The sequence below is a fragment of the Lampetra fluviatilis genome, chromosome 8 (genome assembly GCF_964198595.1).
Source record: "Lampetra fluviatilis chromosome 8, kcLamFluv1.1, whole genome shotgun sequence".
Classification (NCBI taxonomy): domain Eukaryota; kingdom Metazoa; phylum Chordata; class Hyperoartia; order Petromyzontiformes; family Petromyzontidae; genus Lampetra; species Lampetra fluviatilis.
This window is the reverse complement of record NC_136282.1, coordinates 7,055,996-7,078,071: the sequence shown is the minus strand read 5'-3', so window position 1 is coordinate 7,078,071 and position 22,076 is coordinate 7,055,996. Positions and strand designations below refer to the sequence as shown.

The 22,076-nt window shown below is 44.1% G+C and overlaps 1 protein-coding gene across 3 annotated transcripts in view; it reads left to right on the top strand.

Annotated features, from left to right (window-relative positions):
- LOC144933806 (oxysterol-binding protein-related protein 8-like) overlaps positions 1-21,828 on the top strand; it is a 100,683-nt gene extending 78,855 nt beyond the window's left edge. For all 3 annotated transcript variants that reach the window (XM_078858960.1, XM_078858961.1, XM_078858962.1), the window contains 15 exons: positions 762-846; positions 2,182-2,350; positions 5,333-5,660; positions 6,621-6,805; positions 7,375-7,456; positions 8,627-8,725; positions 9,306-9,402; positions 10,038-10,136; positions 10,917-11,014; positions 12,072-12,161; positions 13,782-13,918; positions 16,637-16,822; positions 17,350-17,582; positions 17,902-18,001; positions 18,704-21,828. In XM_078858960.1, coding sequence (XP_078715086.1) covers positions 762-846; positions 2,182-2,350; positions 5,333-5,660; positions 6,621-6,805; positions 7,375-7,456; positions 8,627-8,725; positions 9,306-9,402; positions 10,038-10,136; positions 10,917-11,014; positions 12,072-12,161; positions 13,782-13,918; positions 16,637-16,822; positions 17,350-17,582; positions 17,902-18,001; positions 18,704-18,839 — 2,124 coding nt within the window. In that variant the 3' untranslated portion in view covers positions 18,840-21,828. The remainder of the gene's footprint in view (positions 1-761; positions 847-2,181; positions 2,351-5,332; positions 5,661-6,620; positions 6,806-7,374; positions 7,457-8,626; positions 8,726-9,305; positions 9,403-10,037; positions 10,137-10,916; positions 11,015-12,071; positions 12,162-13,781; positions 13,919-16,636; positions 16,823-17,349; positions 17,583-17,901; positions 18,002-18,703) is intronic.
- The last annotated feature ends 248 nt before the right edge of the window (positions 21,829-22,076 follow it).

Genomic DNA, 22,076 nt, shown 5'->3' with positions numbered 1-22,076 from the left:
AAGCATTTCATTCTATAGTATAGTCATCGTATGCAAGTGTATGTGTATGTTTTTAAAGTGCATGTGTGGCATTAGGTTTTAGAAATTTAATTTCATATAAATGATGACTAAATTATCGTGTGCAAAATGTTCATCAGAAAGATATGCCCCTAAACTGAACTCCAGTTTATCTCTATAGTTATAATTGCTGCAAAGCAATACTTTCCGCACGGACAATGATAACATCACATACAATACAAAGACAAAGTCCCCCTTCCCTCCCATATAGGCTTAACAGACTGTTGGGCCAAGTTTTTTTAGTGGGAACGTATTAAAGGCCAGCATGGAAAACGAGGGGGTGGGTGACCAGTACCAAGCCAGACTATCTTTGTCTCCCCAGTGCTGATGTTTACACACCACACCAGGTACTCATTTAAGACTGAATCAGCATAAGTGGCAAATATCTGGTGTGCTGTGTAAACAGTAGCACTGGGGAGAGCAAAGGCCGCCAGATGTGGTACTGCCCACCCCATCCCCTCGCATGCCGTCCCTGGCCTTTATTGGTGCTTGCAAATAACACTTGCCCACGCAGTCTGTTGAACGCTATACAGGGGTATCTTTGCCTTTGATGTGCAGCACATACACGCATACATCATCGTAAATCTCGCCTGATATTTGTGATAAAATGGTAACATACCCTTCTCGGTGCAGCACATTTTTGTCCAAAAGCAATTATCTCTGTTTGCCCTTGAGCAAGCCGTGCTGTCTGCCCACACTGCTAGGGCCCGGAGGGTGAGACTGTGGGCGCCATCACTCAGCCGCTGCCTGGCAGCTACCTGATCTTCCGTGCCATCTCCGAGTCAGACGGTGAGCCCACGCTGCGCCGCACACGGCGATGTCCTTGCACGCGTCCGTCTGGTGTACCAAGCACCCCAATTACACTCGGGATCATCGTGTGTGCATTGGCGCCAAGTTCGTTGTGAACTGGATGGGCTTTGATCATTTCCTTCCTGTGTGGTAATTAACTTTTATTTTTAGATGTGTGTGGGTTTTGTTCAGACTTCATTCCCATGTGTTGTAGTTAAGTGGGAGAAGTTAACTTCCCTGTTTATATTGACACACAAATAGTGATCAGAATCCGAATAGTTATTTATACTGGAGGAATCCGATTAGCTATACAACTTTTTTTCATAGATGTCCGGTAGGGGCAGGTCAGAAAATGACAATAATACAACAGGAGTGCAAAGTATAGGAAAGGTAAGCAAATCACAAAACGAGAATGTTTTTTTTATTTTACCAGGTCAGCCCCACTGAGATTATTTTTCAGATGCGGCCTGGCAGCAAATGACAGCTCAACGAAAGTGGATTATCATGTGGAAATGTATAGCAGCCAAATAATAATAAGCAGAGTACAGAGTGACAAAGAATGGAACTTAAACACGGAGACCTGTAGATATGCGGTTGTTTACTGACGGTCACTTCAGTGTGATTTAACCATTGATAGTGGACTGGGTATTGCTGTGTTCACAACAAGCACTGCCTGAGGTCGGTTCTCTTGGCATCCATCCTCCTTCCATCCACATGGGTAGGCCGCTCACAACATCTACTGTATATGTTATTCCTTTTTTTATTTTTCTGCTATTTTATCCAAAATGTCCAAATGTCGCCATGTCGTGAAATATCCCGTTGCATCGCTAGCAGAGCATCACACGCTGCTTGCCCACAGAAGTGGATGTCACAGAGCTGCCTCTGATCTCTTCAAGTGATGTCCAGTCCATATACAGTAGACGGCAGCACTTTCCCACCTGCTGTGCCACAGAGGAATTGATGTTCATCAGATAATCGTGAAATCGATATTATTTATTCCTAGAGCTGGATTTGATCCAAATAATAAGCAGGACCAAATTTATTTTAATAGTTTTTTTTCGTCTTCTCTTCCAGCTGAGGCATTTAAATCACTTGACTTGAAAACGTGGTTTAAATACGAGTGGCTACCAGGAATTAAAACTCAAACTCAGATCTTAGCTGTGCTGGTTCAGAGCTCTGTGAGCCAGCCAGCCACCTCACAATCACCTCTGCACATTCGCACGCTTTTTCTACGTCCTTCCCTCCGCTATGTGCACGCACGTATATATGTGTGTTGCACTTCCTTTGCACCGTACGTAGCTAACCGCGCTAATCAGAGTTGTCATCTCGCTGTAGGCCGCTGCTGGATGGACGCCCTTGAGCTGGCGCTGCGTTGCTCCAGTCTGCTCAAGCGCGCTGTGGTCAAGGATGGCAAGGAGGCTGAGCTCAACAACTCGGTGGATGGAGGCCACATGGGGCTGCTGCAGCTGCTCAGGGCCAGCGCCCCATTCAGCCCCCAGGAGAAGTACGGCCATGCAGTTTTGATAATGGGAAACTTGGCCTGATAATGGGCAACTAGGCAATCAGGTGGTGGAGAGGGTGTCAAGAAAGCTATAGCCTCATTTGGTAACTTTAAGTGTGTTTATAAGATTAAGGTGCGGCTTGCCAACCAACTATGCCACTATATCCTCAATGGATTATTCCAAAGCTGCTCTTTCCCAGGGGGATGGATTGATATTCTCCAAGGTTTCCAGCACACAGTGCAGATGATATCTTCTTGTTATTATTATAGCATAGGTAGAGTAAATTTGTCAGATTCTTGACATTGTGTGGATTGTACAATTGGGACGTAATTGGTAAAAAAACAAAAACACATTTGGGAGAGGAAAAATTTGAGCACAACTTAGCATTAATTCAGCATTATGAATGTGTGTTTTTGCATATCTTGAATATATAATTTTCATTACCTACTTTGGCACATCACATATTTTCGAGCTCTCACCGATTGTACATTGACAAGCAAATTTCTTACATTGACATGCTAATCTCTCACAATACAACGGCCCTCCCCCCCACAGCTTCGTTTGTCAAGATTTCTCCTATCTTATATTTAAATGCAAATTTCATCTCTAGCCCTACCCACTGACCCTTGGGCTCCACCCATCTCAAACCTTTATAACTCCCTGCCTTAGCAGCACTCCCGCCATATATTTTTCTTTCCTCAGCAGCTCTCCCGCTATATTTTTCACCTGCTGACGATTGCTTGTGTTGCGATCGAAACGTCGTGATATTGTTATTATTTTATCAATTTTATATCTACGTGGCTTTACCGAAAGACCCAAAGAATACACATCACAGTGATGACAGACATCGTACTTAACTGTGGCAGCTGATATCGTTCCGTACCAGGCCACTGCAAACCACAGCGCCATGGGGGCATTTCGCGACAATGTCATCTCGCTCCCGCCACGGCCTCTGATGTCACGACGCATCACGTTACACCTCGCACCGAGTCACGGCCTGTCCCTTCTCTTCACGTCTCTGGCATCGAGGCTTCATTAGCAGATGTGCCCTTTAATATCCCCTCCCACAGGATCTGTGCTCAGCTCATAGAAGGAGATGTGAGCTATTGCAGTGGGTTTTCCCATCACTGTACAGGGAGGTAAAAAAAGAAACCGATGAGTGCGTTTAACCATAGTTACGTTACAACCGGTATACATTTTGTTTCATAATGCTCTAGCATACAAGTTACTTCCTGAAGATGACTAATCTTGTAATGATTAATCCAGCACTTGTTCTTAAATGATTATTTTAAACGTATATACTTTTATGCTTAACAATATGTATCATTGGTGTTTGAAATGACATTGCATCAGACTGACGTGTTTTATTACAGTATCAGGTTACATTGCAAAAACATACAACATTAACCCACTTCATTACACCTCTCCCCCGATCTCATGTTTATTATATTTATACCCCTATTTAAGGTGGATTAAAACATGTTCATCATCATGCCTATTTTTACCGTGACAATTCATTTTCTTTTTGAATTGTCCTGGGATACAAAATGTAGGAACATTTTTCAGAAACTTAAACAGGTCACACTTGTGGCACACGAAGCCTATATTTTGCAGTGGGCACTGCTTCATAAACTCCCAATGTCATAAACATCTCTACAGAACCATTTGACCATTCATGAGCAGGCCAAGCAGCATGTACTCGTCCTGGCGGTACTGCCCAAATGCTCGTGGTTGAATATCATGATGCGTTAAAACGGGAATGGTGCAATTATAACGGCTTTTCTGTGCATCAAAATCTATTGCAAAGCCAATATATCATTACATGCCTAATTAGAGCTCGATGTTTTTTGCAGGCGAGTAATTTGCTATTAATACGTAAGCTTTCAAGTTAATGCAGAATCATCGCAAGCAAACATATTTTGCCGACCGTTCAAAGGGTGCTCCGGTGTTCACCTTTGCACGTTCCACAATTACTAATTGGTCACACAAATGGGTTACAAGACCTCAAATTGATGGGTGCCCCTCTGCAGCCTCGACCCACGGCATGGCCCTGTGTTTAATCGCGCTAACATGGCAGCCTTGTCTGCGCCTTGCTATGCACTCTAACCGCACGTGTCGCTTCTGAGTTGCAAGTTGTCCGTAATTATCACTTTCTACGAGCAATTCTCTTTTTCCCACAGCTTTACCGCGCCCCTACCCAATTATTTATTTTTTTAAATCTTATATTCTATCACAGGTGATGAAAAACACGTTCATCATCACCATGATAAATGTTGTGCATATTGAAATGCATGTACGTTATTGCACTCATGCATTGTACACATACAGTGCATTTACAGTTGGTGTAGGCATCTTTTACCATCTGTGTAAATCATGACTGTTTCTACTGTAACATTTTATTTTATGTAATTTCTAAAGGTCCTTAAATCTCAGATTCACTTAGGTATATTGGTCGGTGTGCCCCTTCAAATTTGCCTGGGGCAGTAAACATTTCTGTTTGATGTCCTGAACCAAATTTAGAAATTCCAAGTAAATCTGGCAACAGCCCCCCAGGAAAAAAAAACAAACCTTTATATACAAAATCAGGAGACAACCCTCAAACTACAAAGACAGGCTGGCAGCCCATTTGCTTTACTGCCACCTACTTGCCACCTTCTAGTTCAAGAGCATGATGAATTCTGCGTGACCCACCCAAACCCACCTCCAAGGCACCGGATTACCGGCATGCATCACCGATGCCCGTTGTATTTTGTCCCCAATAACTTCCTTGCGGAGATATTTTGTTCCATCTCAATTTCTTTGTTGCTCTGGCCCCTCCAGGCTGTGCTGCGTGGGACGAGTGGCATCATTGATAAAAAGATGACCGACGTTTATGATCGTGATGACATGGCATTGATCCGTGCTCTCATCCCTCCGACTGTCCACCTCGCCCCCACGTGCCCCCCACCCCCCCGTTCCTCACGCGCCGTGCCGGGTGGTCGCAGCTTGAACGAGAGCGAGATCGAGAGTGCTCACTTCGGATCGCACCACCTGCCCTGGGAGGGCTCGGGCCGCTCCAACGGCGGCGACGGCGACGGCCAGCGCGAGGAGTCGGACGAGGACGGCACGGCCGACAAGACGGACGACAGCGACTCGGACGTGTCGGACCGGCCTGACGCCGCCGTCGTCACCGCCACGCCAAGCAACGGCTCTCCTGCCAACGGCTCCCCCGGGAACGGCTCCCTGGGAAACAGCTCCCAGAGTAATGGGTCCCCCCCGGAGCCCGTGGTGGAGACGGGTTATGTGGCCGAGCTGGGCGAGGAGTTTGGTGAGGTGAGCAGCCCCCCCCCCCGCCCCCCCGCTCGTCATTGGCTACGGTCGATGATTGCAGAACCGCACCGATGACGACACAGAGCATCGCGCTCATGTTAACGCGGAAAGAGAGTGATACTTGTCAGAACGCGTGGAGCATGAAATATTGTTCCACCCATTGGAATTCTTTTTTATTATGCAATTGATTTGCAAATAATACGTAAATGTTAGATTTTTGGCGGAGGGAGAAAACGTTACTTTGCAAATGGGGGTGAAACAATTCAAAACAATCCAATGAATCGGTCAAAAGAGGAAAAAAATGAATGGATTCTTCAGTGGAATCCTATTCCCAAATCATGACAATTCATCATCATTGCAGGTGAATTGTTACACGCCAACTAATTGGTCTGTAGAAGTCAATGCGCAAATTAGTTGTTGACTCACTTGCAGTCCTTTGAGTGCAGTCTGGCTCGATGCGTGGGCTTTCTCTTCGTAATTTGGTTCTGCCCACGCAACAAAAAAGCACGTGAAAGAATTGGCTCAACTATGTAGAATCCTGAAAGAGACTTGTGCACATTTCCTTTAGCGAGAGACAGATGTTTGAAACAAAACCCCACCTAACAAAATAATCCATTATCGTTACTCCCGCAAGTACAATGCTACCAAAAAAAGAAACCCTGCAATGGCAGCTGTGGACGAGCACAAATAAAATATTCTTATGTTCATCATAAACACTTCCTTACAACATAAAATATATCATAGGCCAACATGTTTGGCAATTAATGTTCTTTAGAGCCAGTGACACTTCTACCTGAAGGACGGGCCATCACTTGACACATTTGTATCGTATTTTTCTGTTGTAATGTGCTGTTTGTGAAAAAAAACATGGCGATGTTTTTTTGACTTGCGCTGCAGAAGTGTGGGTGATCAGCGTTTGCAGTTTGACCTCTCAGTTGGGGTGTTTGCGCGCATGCAACACAGGTTGGCGAGGCGGCTCAGACCGAGACCGTCTCAGAGGAAAACAAAGGCTTGATCTGGACACTCTTGAAGCAGCTGCGGCCTGGTATGGACCTGTCCAAGGTGGTGCTGCCCACTTTCATTCTGGAGCCGCGTTCTTTCCTGGACAAGCTCTCCGACTACTACTACCACGCCGACATCCTGTCGCAGTGCGTACTGCATCACACGGGGAGCACACCTCCCCTCCTCCCACACAGTGGCCTGATCTCTGCATACATATGGAGAGACGCAGATCCACTTTGCAGATTGAAACTTCGTTCCCCCCGATGAGACCGGGTCTTTGTTGCTGTAGTATGGGCACACAATGAGGGATTTAACTTCTATGCCCTTGTGGGCTCATGGTGAGTGAAGTGAAACGTCGCAGCAGCCCTGCAGCAACTGAAGCGTCTTAAATGTACATCCCCTGCCTGCCAACTCAATTTGTTTCAGAATATTGTGAAAAAATTTAACTACACTTGGCCAATTTTGTTCAGGATGTGCACAGAATTAAGTCCTGGCGCATCACTAAAAAACTCTAGGTTTCAAGTGTTGTCCAAAGTTTTACTCGTATGGCTATGCATACGACATGAAGTCCATTCATGTTGATCTACAAGGCAGTTGTCCGACAAATGTGTCTATTTCAAGAGTTTTATAAACTTGTCTTCACATCCGTTTCACCTGTCGCATTTATCTTTATTTGTTCCGATATTTATCGTTGTTTTTTCCCCGTCTTTTCCAGAGCTGCTGTGGAGGAGAATGCATATGATCGTATCAAGCAGGTGGTGCGGTGGTACCTGTCTGGCTTCTACAAGAAACCCAAGGCATGAGCCATGTTGTTAAACTCACACAAGCATCTTGATTTCGTTTTATACTGTTGGGCCAAGTGCTGTTAGTACACACCTATTAAAGATGGCACATCAACACAAGGGGGGGGGGGGGGGTGTGATCAGCACCATCGGTACAGCCAGCTGCCTTTATCTCCACAATGCTGATGTAGGGATACAATACCAAGTACTCATTCAGGCTAGAAAGGGACTCGAACGAAGTTCAGACCACAGTTGCTTTTGGTGTGCTTGGTCAATACATTTGTAGTGACATATTAAGTCACTGTGGTGTTGGTACTAGCCACCGTGAGAAGAATGTAACTGTGCATCTTAGAGCCTCTCTCTGTCAACAGAGTGCGTATGGCATACGGGACAGAATAGGTAAACCCGAGAGGGCACGTGACCAGGAGAGGATAAGGATGGGGGCCAGAAGGGGACCGAGGGGACACGTGATGTGAGGTCCCAGAACCCTCTGGGAAGATCCCGAAGGGGGCGTGGCCGAGGGCGGAGCAAGGCCACGCTCAGGGGATACGAAGGGGATCCTGTGAGCCGAGCAGGTTGTTCTCTGGGATCAACTCTTTGTGCTACTCTCAGTTCTTTCGGTAAAGTCACGTAGGTAATACAAATAAAATAATAAAATCACGACGTTTCGGAGGCAACACAAGTCTCTGTCATCAGGTGGGACCGTCACAGCCAGATTTGCTGCATCGTCGTGATTTTATTATTTTCTTTTTATTACCTACGTGACTTTACCGAAAGAACTGAGAGTATGAATCCTTGCAGTCACGAAAGCTTCAAATCTTCGTGCTACGCTAATCGGGCTTCGCTCTTAGATCTTCGCGCACGACATCGTGGACCAGCCAGCGTGTTAGCTGACCTGGTCCGATTATCTCGTTATCCCGTCGAGTGTGTATGTAGTTACCCTGTTGGCGTGTATAATTAACATGTTGCCTCCAAGTTAGAAGTGTCTGCCTCCATGGAACCCATGTCACATTTTTTAGGAAATGATTTTAAAAAGTCCTGTCAACAAAATGTAATGCTTTGAAAACCAAGCCAGGTATTTAGGCCACATTTCAGTATGAGATACTATGCGCATACTTGTGTACTTGTTTGTGCCCCATGTGTGTTTGTTTGTGTGTCATTGCCATGTATGTCTGCTCCTTGCAGGGTCTGAAAAAGCCGTACAACCCAATAATTGGCGAGACATTCCGTTGCATGTGGATCCATCCGCAGACCAGCAGCAAGACTTACTACATCTCTGAGCAGGTGTGCAGGGTTAGACGTTGGAACGCGCAGCTCTGGAACAGTCAGCAGATGTGGTCACGGCGAAATAAATGCAGGTAGCATTCAGCTTGGTCATGGCTAATCACATTAAGGTTGGTGAGCTCGTTCAGGCCATTCCTTCAACTCCCTATTTACTTCCAAGTTGTGGAATTATACGTCACTGAGCGTTTATAAACCATGCGCTTGGCAGCAGAGTTCAGTGGAATTCTCACGAGAGCTGAAGTGAAGCAGTGTATTTGTTTGACATGTGACCCTGTCACAAGAAAAGACTTACTTCAGTTAAACAGACATTGTAATGTGCTGCTCACTGGGCTATAAGGCTCTTTTTAGCAGCGACCTGGCCACAAATGATAGTTCAACAAAGTGGCTTTTGTGGAAATGTATAGCAGCTAAATACTGAAAACGCATGTTTCTAAATGTGGAGGGTAAAATTATTTTGAGAGTGTATGGTTATTTGAGTTTGTACACGAGCTGGTGAATGAGATTGCAATATGTTGTTGTTTTAATGCTGAGATGCAGGGAGCAAATGAAATGAACAGTGTTAAATCTTGTTGTGTCCTAGGTCTCGCATCACCCTCCCATCTCTGCCTTCTTCATCAGCAATAGAAAAGACGGCTTCTGCATAAGCGGAAACATCTTGGCAAGATCAAAATTTTACGGTGAGAACCTTTAACACCTTCAAATGCAAAGCATGAAAACACATTCCTGCGGAGGGAGCTGGTAGGAACGTTGGGTTTCTCGGTCAATGGCCAGGGTCAACAGCGGCGTGGTGTATTCCGCAAATATGGCCGGCTGTGGGGGCGGGCACAAGCCGGCGTGAGTAAGTTAAACGTTGAGTTTTATAAGGGCACCACGAGGTGACCAGCCCCTCCCCACCCAGTCTCATCCCTCCCACCCCCCACCCAGCCCCACCCTCCCCACCCAGCCCCTCCCCACCTTCCCCTCCCCACCCAGCCCCTCCCTCCCCACCCAGCCCCTCCCTGCACGACGGACGGACACAATAATCCCCTGTGGGCTGGTGGAACCAGTGGGTTCCTACCAGTATAACCAAAACAAAATACTATCTTCAGAAGAATAAGTGTCCTAACGGTGCATATTAAAATGTAATATATGAGCATGAGCAGCATTCTTCGTTATCTCGTCTGTATTTCCAATGAGCTGTCCAGGTTTGTATCTGCACGTCATTTGACTCGGGCTCATTTTTTCAGGCTCGTCGTTATTTTACGACAAGCTTTCTGTTGAGCTTGGAAGTTTCGACGCTGCCCACGTTCAACCGCGTTTTGCCCTTTCTCAGGAAACTCGCTCTCTGCCATTTTGGATGGTGAGGGGAAGCTGACATTCCTCAACCGGGGCGAGGAATACTTAATGACGATGCCCTATGCGCATTGTAAAGGTGAGGCATCGTCGCCCGGTTGTGCACACATACTTCATCAGCTGTCATTGCATCCTCAAGTAAACCTGCCACAGTCATTATCCCAGCAGAGCTGCTTGCTTTGGCACGTTCTTCAATACTACACAAGTCGTGTGTTGATTGTTTTGTTGCTGCTACAAAACACGATGTCCCCCTAATCATCTTCGTCATACTCATTATCAACAAATAAACTGCAGAGGGTCTTTCACAGCACAAATTGAGGAACATTTCAATATGCATTATATTGTTCCAGAAAACCATTCTATTGTGTAACTCTGTTAACCCTGCCTTCATTATTACCTTCACAGAAAGTGCCCAACTATGTTTTGTGATTATAATTACTTGTACTTTTATGATTATGCTTTACATTTGGCCTTTATGCAGCACACTATTATACTCGGGTTCTGGAGAACGCATTTTTATGCAGTCATGTCCAGTTGTGCCTAGGACACACTGTCAGTATAACTGTAAACATTCCATAATCCCGTGTAATATGAAATGGCATTAAGCACTTGTTTTGTAATGATATTCTTCTGCTTTGCACTGCCGAGAGTAGCATGCCAAGCAATTGTGCGCAAAGCGCTTTTGAAATTATCACCCAGCCTTTGGTTATAGATTAATAAGTATCTGCTGTGAAAGCTGGTGCGGCGTCTTGGGATTAAATGGAATGTTAAGTCGATACTGATGGGCAGCTCATAGCCATTCAGAAATGGGGCTTGAGTTGCATGCGAGCTCGTGGAAACTTTCCTTTTGAACCCACAGGCATCCTTTACGGCACCATGACGCTTGAACTTGGAGGCAAAATTGTAATAGATTGCGAGAAGACCAACTATAAAGCCGAGATTGAATTCAAACTCAAGGTAAACAATGTGTTATCTATAAACACCAATACAATAGTTGTGGAAGTGTGTTCACGTTTATATTTTTACCTTGTCCGTACGGTGATTTAAAGGGATTTGGCTCGAACAAAATCTGTCCCATAATAGTCTGTTTTTGGGTGGTAATAACCTTTTGTCTTTAATTGAAAAAATAATTGCAGGTTTTGTATTTTTCGTCTCGTTGACATGCAATGTTGATGAAACGTACCTTTTTATTTTGGTTCGCGACACTAAGTAACAATTTGGTAAATGTTAGGATTGCATTTATGGTAATATAGCGGAGCACCCAAAGGTGGACCACGCATATTCTGTGATGGTTACTTTTCAAAGCTCGCTTTCAATGTTTACTCGTTATTTTATCATGTGTAATTGCTTGAAATCTATTTCAGCGTGGTTAGTAAATTAACAGGTTTTTTTAATCTAATGTTTTGTAGAGGATCAGATTGGCAGTGGTGCAAAAGCACAAAAAAATTAAACGCACCACGTTCCTCATTAACACTGGCTTGTAATGGGAAAAAAATGTAAAAGCTTTAATAACCCAGCACAGTTTCTAGCGCATTGTGCCATGAAGCTTACAACCCGAGTTCGATTTCTGCTCATAGTTAACATAAAGGGCAAGTGATATCTGAACCTGTCCCAAGGCCACACCTTGACAAATCAACATTGACCAACGTGGTGAAGTATGGTCTAACAAATAGCAAACATGGGAATATTTTTATCCAGCAGTGGATTGACAAGTGGCTGTAAATTAATATTGTGCATGCCGGCTCTGTTATGAGACTATTCATGACCCATCTGGTGAGTCATTTTTGTGTGTGTTGTGCACCGCTGCCAATGGCAGACCCTTACATTGATTTTATCTGGCAATAGTGAAATATACAACGGGCCAACTTTTTTTAGGGCAATGGCACTCTGGATGCACTGAAGAAGTACCATTGCCTGAGATACTAGCCTGCTTTTTTATGTTTCTCTCATAAGGCGGTGTTCACGGTAGACATGGTGCATTGTTTGCGTGCTTTGTCACAATTCATTCCTGCAGCCATTCCTGGGGAGCTCGGACAGCGTGAACCAAGTTTCTGGGAAAATAAAGCTTGGCAAGGAAGTGTTGGCCACGCTGCAGGGGCATTGGGTGAGTTGCTTCTTCATAATTACAGCAGGCACTGAAAGTACACACACACGGACCCTAGGGAGAGACCTTTTTAATGTCTTAATCACTCTGCCAGCTGGCAGTAGTACTAAACATTCTGGCTTTTATAACTCTCCACGTATATTTTTGTAAGCAATATCTGTGGTTGAAGCTTCACCCATTACATTTGAATTCGGGAGTTTTTTATTATGGCCTATGAAGTGTTTAGGGTGAAATTATTGCATGTCAGGTGGACGTTGTCAGTCTGGTGGTATACATCATCGCTGTCTTCAGAAGAGATTACCATTGAATAGCCACTCAACATTCACCTTTTGGTGCGATTGACAGCTGTTATGGATTGGAAACAAATATAAGGAAATATGGCTCGCCAACATAATTATTATAATAATTGTATTCTTCTTGGTTCTTTGGGTAAAGTCACGTAGAAGGGAAATAATAAAATTATAAAACAGAACAATAAAATTATCATCAGGTGATGATGATGATGATTGCTTGTGTTGCAATCGAAACGTCGTGAGAATTTGATTGTTATATATTTTTTATTTTATTATTTCCCTTCTACGTGACTTTACCGAAAGAACCAAGAATATGAATCGCTGCAGTCACGAAAGCTTTAAATCGAAAAATAATTGTACTGTAAGTAAAAATGACTCGCGATTCTTAAGGGATTGGCAAAATGGCCAATTTGGGTGAGAAACCTATGGTTTATGATATTTCCGTGACGGAGAACCATTTAATAACAAGAGTTACTGACAAATCATTGAACTACGAAGTAATCTACCATTAATTTAACAAGCACCCATTAACTTACATAATCTGCTGTCGATGGCCTGTTCTTCAACTCTAAACTTTACTAATTCATTTCACTAAGCCCAGTAACTGTACACAAAACTGTCATAAAGATTGTTTTATGCCTACTTTAACACATTCCAACTCTAAGGACTAACACACTTCATTTTGATTGGTAAGCGACAAACAACACTTGCAGGGCAAGTAGTCATCATCAAGCATGTACAAATAAGAGGCAGTTGAAGAGACTTTGGAAGTATGTATGCGGTAACTTATTCTAAAAGGCATGACTCTGCCATAAATATATGCTGGTTTCTGCAATGGTCCCTGATGAAAGATGCTGTAATTTGGAGAAAAAATGTTTAGAACACTTGTTTGACAAAGAGAACTTAATCTCACAAGGCCACGTGATTCCTCAACATTAGCCCCACTACGTTCCACGAGGCCTATGACGACCAAAACAAACATTTAAATTTGTGCAACGTCTAAATATGGCCGCATCTCAAGATGCTTTCAAGAGGTCAAAACGTACATTAAGAAAGAAAGGGAATTGGGTTTCTGAAGGGAGGGGAGGATAGGGCAGAGAAACTAGAAATAAACGATGGAGAGCAACACCGTGGCACAGCCCTGGGACATAGCAACGAGAACCAACACGGGATCGGGGACAGCCAGAGGATATCCAGGGCAGCACTGACAAGTCCCAGGACATCCACTGGGGTCCCGGACAGGCAAGGCAGCATGTTTGAGGGGCCATGACAGCCTGAGTGTTGAGCATCTTTGAGCGGCCTCAATGTTTGTCCTCACCCCACTCAGGACCGGGAGGTGCTGATCCACGAGCTGTCGTCTGGGGTCACGGAGGTTTTCTGGCACCCGACGTCAGATGTGCGGCACCAGCGGCTGCAGCGACACACGGTCGCCATGCACGAGCAGGGCGAGTTTGAGTCGGAGAGGTGAGACCGCGCGAGGCATGGGGGGCGGCCGTGCCGCCCGTAGCTTTTTGACTTTTTCTTTGCATCTTCCTTTCACATGGTTGTGAATAGCGCCGGTGTAAATGAAAAAGAGTTCACCATTGGAACCTCATTTGCCAGTAAAAAATATGATAATTGGTTTTTTACCCTTTTATCTGGCAACAAAACTGACACCTTTTTTTTTTACAAGGAGTCATGTTTGCATAGACCACAATATCTGCAGTCATAATGCAAACAAAAAACATAACTCTGATAATGTGCACTGTGCTTGAAGTTGATTGGTCCACACCCGAGGCAGCTTTCCTTAGAGCCTAGTCTCACATGGTGTTGGACCAGATGACGCCAAAAAACTGCAGGTATTGTGGTCTATGCAAACATGACTCCTTGTAAAAGGGTAAAAAACCAATTATCATGAAAAAGAGTTATTTTATGGGACTGGAGATTGCCTGGGGGGGGTTGCTCTTGGGTTCAGTAGACACCAGAAGTGTCCGACGCTGCCTCACTCGTACTCGGGCTCCCGTTTAACAATAATTTGAGACCTTTGCATAATACCAGTTTGTGCAATTATTCAACACTTCAAATTTGTGAACTGAATGTAACTTATATTTCTACATCAAGTTGGTGTATTATTGCAATCATTGTGGTGTTCTATTTAATTGGGAAGAACCAGAAAAACTCACTTGAGATTAAACATAATTTCCACAGGTCCTCCTGTGTATTGTGTAATTGGAAAACAGGTGGCATTAAAATAAAACTGAGTTTTTTTTCATCTCTTTGGTTCACTTACTCTTTGTATTATTCAACCCTCCTTTACCAATGGTAGAATATATTGGAGTAGCGAAAGTGTGTGCATGCTGCTGGTCTAAATGTTGACAAGATCAAATTTCCCTGTCACAGTAAAGTCAAGTGTCACTAAGTGCCTTCAAATTAGGAACAAAAAAAGTCAATATATTTTGTGATGTAGACATGTTGATGCTTTCTGGAGCAGTTTTACCTTATTGTAGTCAAAGGATAAGTTACAGTACAACGGCCACATAGTTTGAAGCTGTTTGCATCAGTGAAAATGTTTTGGCAAAATAAATGGATAGGGAATAAACTCGTGTGGATTTAAGAGTCATCTGTAAAATATCTCAAAGCCAAATCCTTCCTGGACTTGAACATTGTGGTATAATGCTGTAAAGATGAGGAGTGTCCTCCTGAATGACTCATCTGTTGTATTGTGCAAAGTAACGTGTTGTATTTTTGTATTGTGCTGCGTACTTTGTTATCTGTGGTTTCTGAGTGTGTTTTGATGACTGTTAGCAAACCATGCATTAGTTCCTCATTGTCTTTAAACGCAAAAAAACTAACATTTTTCCATTGAATTATTAACACGCTGGTGAATAATCTCTAATTAATATCATCTCCAGGATAAATAAAGATTCTGATAAAGATTATTGTTCTGTAATTTAAAAAAAATAATGTAATAATTAATTGTTGCTATCTAGACGCGACCTACAAAACCACGATTGTAACCACGATCTGTGCTGCATAACATCTGTACCATCCCAGGACACCCATGATATAGACCCTAACAGCTAATTTTGCCCTTTCTGCTGAAATAAATAAAGTCTTAGAGTAAATGTCAAATATAAAGCTGTATAATGTGTTTTTTTATTTGGATGCGACTATTGACGTGCGTTATTTATTTTCATTACTGTGCATTAAAGTGGGGTTGCTACCATAGGGTAATGGTTAGCTCGATAATCTTGTAAACCTGAGGATCACCTGTTCAATCATCCACTGCTGTGGTTGAAACAGTGGTGCAAGTTTTTCAAATGCCACTGCCTCTATTCGCCCAGGAGTATAAATGGGTACACTAAAGTCGGTCGAGCGACAGTTTGCATATGGTGGGTTAAAGTGTGGTGGTACTCTTATCTCTTCCGAGACATCTGCATGAAAGAGTCGGCCAGATATCCTCTGGAGGGGCTCTCTACTTCTCCCTCTGGTGGAGGCCCTTCTGTCGGCAGTGGCGTGACCAAGAAATTGCACGACTGCACCTCTTTACATTGATCACTTGCTGAAATAGAGGACATTTCTCTATGGAGATAAGTCCAAGTGTAGTAAGTATTTAGGAGGCTTTGACGACGGGGTCGGAGGCACACTTATTTATTAATACCAACTCGTGTACAGTAACGGGTACACACAACACTTGAAGGGGTACTGTCCCCTTCACTCGTCTAACAGGGAGACACAACGTCTAACCCCGCTAACCTACGCCCGAGTCCTCCACTACGGAGCTAGGGGAGGCTACCTATCCCAGCCCTGGTCAAGCTGGGATCCCGGCACCCTGAGTCTTCAGACCGGCTCTTATAAGAACGTCAGTCTGGGCTCTCGGGGCCACGCCACCAGCTTGCCCTGGTCGGTCCTGACAAGGACAGCGAGCCAGGGGAGCTCCGGGGCCTATTCTAGCTGGTCTTCACTCTTCGCTGGTTAAAGCTAACACTCGACCTCGAGCCCTCCGGCTCACCACCTTTTATAGCACTCGGCCCCCGGGAGGGGCCCGTGGGGGATGCAGGTGCGGACGTCGGTGTGAGCACCTCCTCTGTGTACGGCCCTAGCCACGCCCCTTGTGTTTGTTACCCATCCGTGCCCATACATTTCCACAATTACACCTCTACACAAGTGTGAATGACTGAGCGTGCCGTGTCGACACGCCAGGCTGTGGCAGCACGTGACCCGGGCCATCCAAGACAGGGACCAGAACAGAGCGACGCAGGAGAAATTTGTGTTGGAAGAGGCCCAGCGAAACGCGGCCAAGGAGCGCAAGGAGTCGAACTCGGAGTGGACACCCAAACTGTTCCGGCAGGACCCCATCACAGGCGCCTGGTGTTATAAATATGCAGAGTGAGTGGCCTTTTGCAACCTCGTGACTCTGCGACTTTACATGCCGTACCATCAGCACACGGACAATGTTTACTTCCATATTACGCTATCTTTAAAACATTCATAATGTCCTTCATGCCAAGGATTGACCATTGCCTGAAGCATTCTAATTGGTAAATATTGTGTCATTTTTGATGGGCAATAGTTGAATTTCAGATTTAAATGTGGTAAAGCTATTCCCCTTTGACCATAATAGCCTACATTTTATTATGAGACTTTGTAAAACTGAACAGGCATGCAGTAAATGTTAAGTATGTTATTTTCACATTGCTGGATATACTCTCTAGCCCTTTGTATTGCAGGCTTTAACTAAATGTAATAAAAGCAATGACCATTTCTTCTAAAATCACTCTAGGCTATACAAGCCCACACACGTGCAACCACCATGTTGTGGAGCCATTCCCCCACAGATGCATCCAGCCACACCGTGCGTCGGTTTTAATTGGGCGCCGTCGGGCACGGGGGTCTCCTGTTGTTGTGGCTGACAGTACCAGGCCCTGGGATATGCTCAACGACATGGTGCAGTTTGAGAGAGACGGCGCGATCCAGACGCACATGCGGCACAGGGCGGCGCACAGTGTGGTGAGCCTCGCCGTGCCGTCGGCATCTCACAAGGGCTTTCAGGCGGTGGGCCCGGACCTCAAACCACTCAAGGGTGGCCTGCGACACCGGAAAAACCCCTTGCCAGACCACCAGCACTTGGACTCGTCCGACAACGATGGTACAACGCTTCATTCCTTGCCGTGCGGGCATCCCTGTCCTGTCGGTTTGGTCAATAGTAGAGCTCGTCGTGTATGTTTTATTCTTGAATGCTAAATTATGAAATTAAGTGGTTTAAATGCTGTATATCAATCGGGGTTAATCTAGATGATTGCCACTCAGTTGTCTCATTTGTATTCGTTTTGAACAAATGCATGTCGTAGTAACTTTCCGTCAGAAAATAACAAAATAAATATGTGCGCGTAGTTCAGCTGTTTTCTGCACAATTGTCGATTGCCATCTATTGGCTGCAACGATTTCTTCTCCCTGTCTGCGAACAGACGTGAGGTCGCATGGATCGAGGTCTCGCAGGAGGCATGGGCTGGTGGAAATCCACGAGGCCATCGATTCAGTCCGGAAAACACAGGAAGAAATTAACAAGTATGGCTTTGGAGTGTCATTGTTGGGCTTGGGATTCAGGCAGTGATAAATGACAGCTTTTAAATCCTACGTTTCCCCTAGATCAGTGGTTCCCATCCTGTTTGAACCCATGGACCACTAACCACTGCTCTAGACCATTTGCTAAAGGGGGGGGGGGTGAGCTGTTGGTATGAATTGCGTAAATACAAACCTTTTTTACGTGTTATTATGCATTCATTAATTATCAGGTGTGCGTCATGCCCACCGCAGCATTATACACTTATTGCAGCAACTGCCTGCAGGTGCAGTGTTCATTGCATTTTTATTAACCTTGCAGTTTAATTTGCTCCAAGCGCATTTTACTGCAGTGGATAACATAGCTAATCATACTTTTCAATTTGGTGACGCTAATTAAATTTTATATCTACTTGTTTTCATTCTGTCACATTTGTAGGACAGGTGCTAAGTGATGTGCCCACTGATATGAGTGCTAAGTAAATATTAACAGTTTACATTGTTAACATATGGTCTTACAGTTTACATTATTAAAAGGTGGCCGGCCGTACTACTTTCATATTGTGAATTCTAATCGCATTTTGTGGCTCCATATGTATGTATGTGTGTGTATCGACGCCTACATGTGTGCATAGATTTTGCATTAAATCGCGTGGCTCCGAGTCTAATTGCTTCCACACTAACCATGTGTCCCGTGTGCACGCACAGGAATCTGGCCTTCCTCGCTCGCAGGGTGCTGCCCAACCACCCCGCAGAGGAAGAGAGCCTGTTGCAGGCTCGAGACTGGATGCTCATCTTCCTGCTGTTGCTCTCCCAGCTCCTCATCACCTACATTCTCAAATAGGATGCTCGCCACCCTCTGCGTGCATGCCGGCAAATTCCCAGACACGTGCCCCACCCCTCCCGGGCTGCTGTGAGGCGGAAAGCGGCAGCCGTCGGAGCTGAGTGGGCTGAGCCCTTAGGCCGAACACAGGGTGGATCCTTGACTGCGCGCGAGAGCGCTCGTCCAGAGCGGACGTGTATGCCGGTCTGCCGGGGACTTATTAAGCAGTGCACGGTGGAGTCCTTCGACGTATCAAGGGGGAGCCTTGAGCGGAGCAGGGTGGAACGCTTTGTCAGTGGCTGTCTGCAGCAGTCATAATGTCCAAGGCCTCTGCTGCGAAAGGAAAATTAAGAAAAATGGAGCAGCTGTGGCTGGACCCTTGCCCTCTAATAATGCCTGTGCACACTTACAAATATAATATATATTTTGATTGCCAAGAGCACACCTTTTACACTCCATTTGCGAGTTATCGCATCAATGTCAATTCATATTGCAGTTAATGTTATTGCGTAGTTGTCTTCGTAAGTGTATAACTATATTATACAATGTGGAGGCTGCTGATCCACCAAGTGGGCGTGTGTGGCTTCTCGATTCTCTGAGCTGTTCGTTGCTCATCACATTTACAGCGTATATGTACCTGGTATATATAGGGAGCTTTGCATATACTACACCCATGTTGCAGCAATCAAGTTGTCTTTCAAGTCACAATTTTTGTAGTTGTGATGTAACTAATATATGAGCAAGTGGAATGAGTTGGGGTGAGTTTAAAATTACACGAGGAAAAAAACACGCGTCATCTTTGGTAACGAACGTTCATTCTTGTCTTGTTAATTCTTTTTTGTTGGCAAAAACACTGTTTGCCAAGGCTCGAGCTCGGAGTGGAACAAAATGAATTCACTAATTCCCATTGCTCACGCCGGTTTTTATTTCAGCGAAGAAATGAAGGTGCAAGTGAAATAAACGAATATGTCTTCCTTAGTGCCATTTTAAATCCCACAGTAGCTGGTGTTTTCGAGTCGACTGTAATATTTATCTTGTCATGCCGCCACGGTCAATACGCTCAGCCTGAGCGTGCTATCTTGTCTGGCAGTTGTGCGTGTGTGAGCGCGTTTCAGCACTTGGTGAGGTGGGCTACGGATGATTATCAATTTTTGGTATTGCCCATTTTCCCCTGCCCACAGATGTGCATCAAAAGGATCTCAAGTAGAAATACTCTTCCATTTGCTTAATTTCCCCACTATTCAGTGCTTCAAGCCTTACTATTAGCTACTTTACCTTTTACAATTCTAATCCTATTACGATTATCAAGTCAGCCGCATGTTATACGTCGTTACTGAACTCTGCATACTGTGTGCACTGGCAGTGATTGTATTTTAGGTGTCTGGTAAATGTGTCAATTATATTTATACATTTTTCACTGTTTGTGGCGCTAGTAGCAGCTTACTTTAATGTAATTAGCCATCACTGCCAAGAAGTCTAGTTACAGAAGGTTTATGACATACAGTAGTAAATACACTGTCACACATTGCACATGCACTAGTAAAACACAGCTTGAGCGATTGTTGGCCACCAGTATTGCAGTTATTGTGCAGTCTGGCAATACTTTGGTTAGGGTGTGTATGGTATTAAAACGAGCCACCCTGGATTTCTCTGAAGACCTGCAAAGCCATGTGACCAGTTCACATAAGTGTGTGTGTCTGTACAGTTAATGTTAACTTTAAACGGTACACCTACTTAATGTTTTCTTTTTTGCAGAATGCTGGGTGACTCGTTGTGACACTGACTATAAATTAAAACGCTTTTACTTTGCACCAGAGGATAAATGTGATTATTTGTACGTACAATTGGGTCCACGTGTAGTCTTAACCATTTGTCTTAACTGATCAAAACACAGGAAATGTAATTTAAAGAGAAGGAAAAAACGATGTAAATACTTGTATACAAAAAGGTGAGATAGACGGGATTCCTGTGTACATTTTTTACTTGCCATCTGTTTAAAAAAAATCTGTTTAATGTATTGTTCCGCTGGTATATTCATCTTGCATATGCCACATTCTAGTTACCGTGAATATATAAATTAATTATTTGGAAATTCCGAAGTTAATAGACCAGATCTCACTTTACCACTGATATAAGGTGACGTCTCGTAATTATAACCATTCCTTGCCATGCTGTGTAAATCCGTGTCTAATTTGTCACTTATTTCGTTTTTGATAGAAAGTTACATTTTAAGAGGTAAAGAACATGATGTTAAAATTAGGTTATCTTGCGTCCCAAAGCTGGAAATCCTTGTACTTAAGTGCTGAGAGCTTGCCTTTGTGCGTGTGAGAGTGAAATGAGCTTTGCCCAAATATATGCAACAGGCAATAATATGTTACATGATCACCTGGATATATTTTCTACTTGTTACATTTACTGTTATATTGTGCTTAATGTTTGCATTTTTATTTTCACTCTGCCACTAATATTTAATAGAAAAGTCACAACTTCTGTTAGCAGCAATAGGGTAAATCTTGATTGTAAGCCTTTACTTTGTTATAGTACGCAAGCTACGTGACGACCCATGCATAAACGGTGGACACTGTAAACATGCACACACACACTCGGTCATGCTTGTGCTAACCTCTGCAGGACCCCCACAAGGGGATTATGACCCACAGAAGAGGACACACCACTTTCATTCACCAACATTTTTGCTTAAATTTGAATAAAAATAAAGCACCCCATGACCATTGAAGTAAAAGTTTTTTTTGTCTTTCGCTCAATTCACGAAAGTGCACCGAAAAGTTTACGGAATATTGGTAGAAAATAAGTTGGTACTTCACAATTCTGATGGTGGCACAGGAGCTGGTCTTGAATATGTATGGTGGTGGCGATGATGATGATGGTGATGAAACCTTTGTGCAATAGCGGTTATTCCATTACTCTCGCTTTGACTAAATAGCACAAGACGCATCCACGTTGTTATTGTAATGTGTTTTGCCGGTGAAGTAAAGACGGTTTTTTTTAACGAATGGAGTTGATGCTGAACTTTGTGCAGCCTTGTTGATATAAGCAATGTGGCACCACGCCTCTCCTAGGATATCTCCAGTCTTGCACATGTAATGGTGAACTTGTAGGTTTTGCCAAACAGCCCATTTCAAGTACTCAATCTCAGTGCCTTGTTTTAGTCAGTCTAAATATAGAATGGGGGTCTTAAAATAAAACATGATGTTGTATAATGCACCACTTGTCTTCATTAAAAAATACGCAATGCTT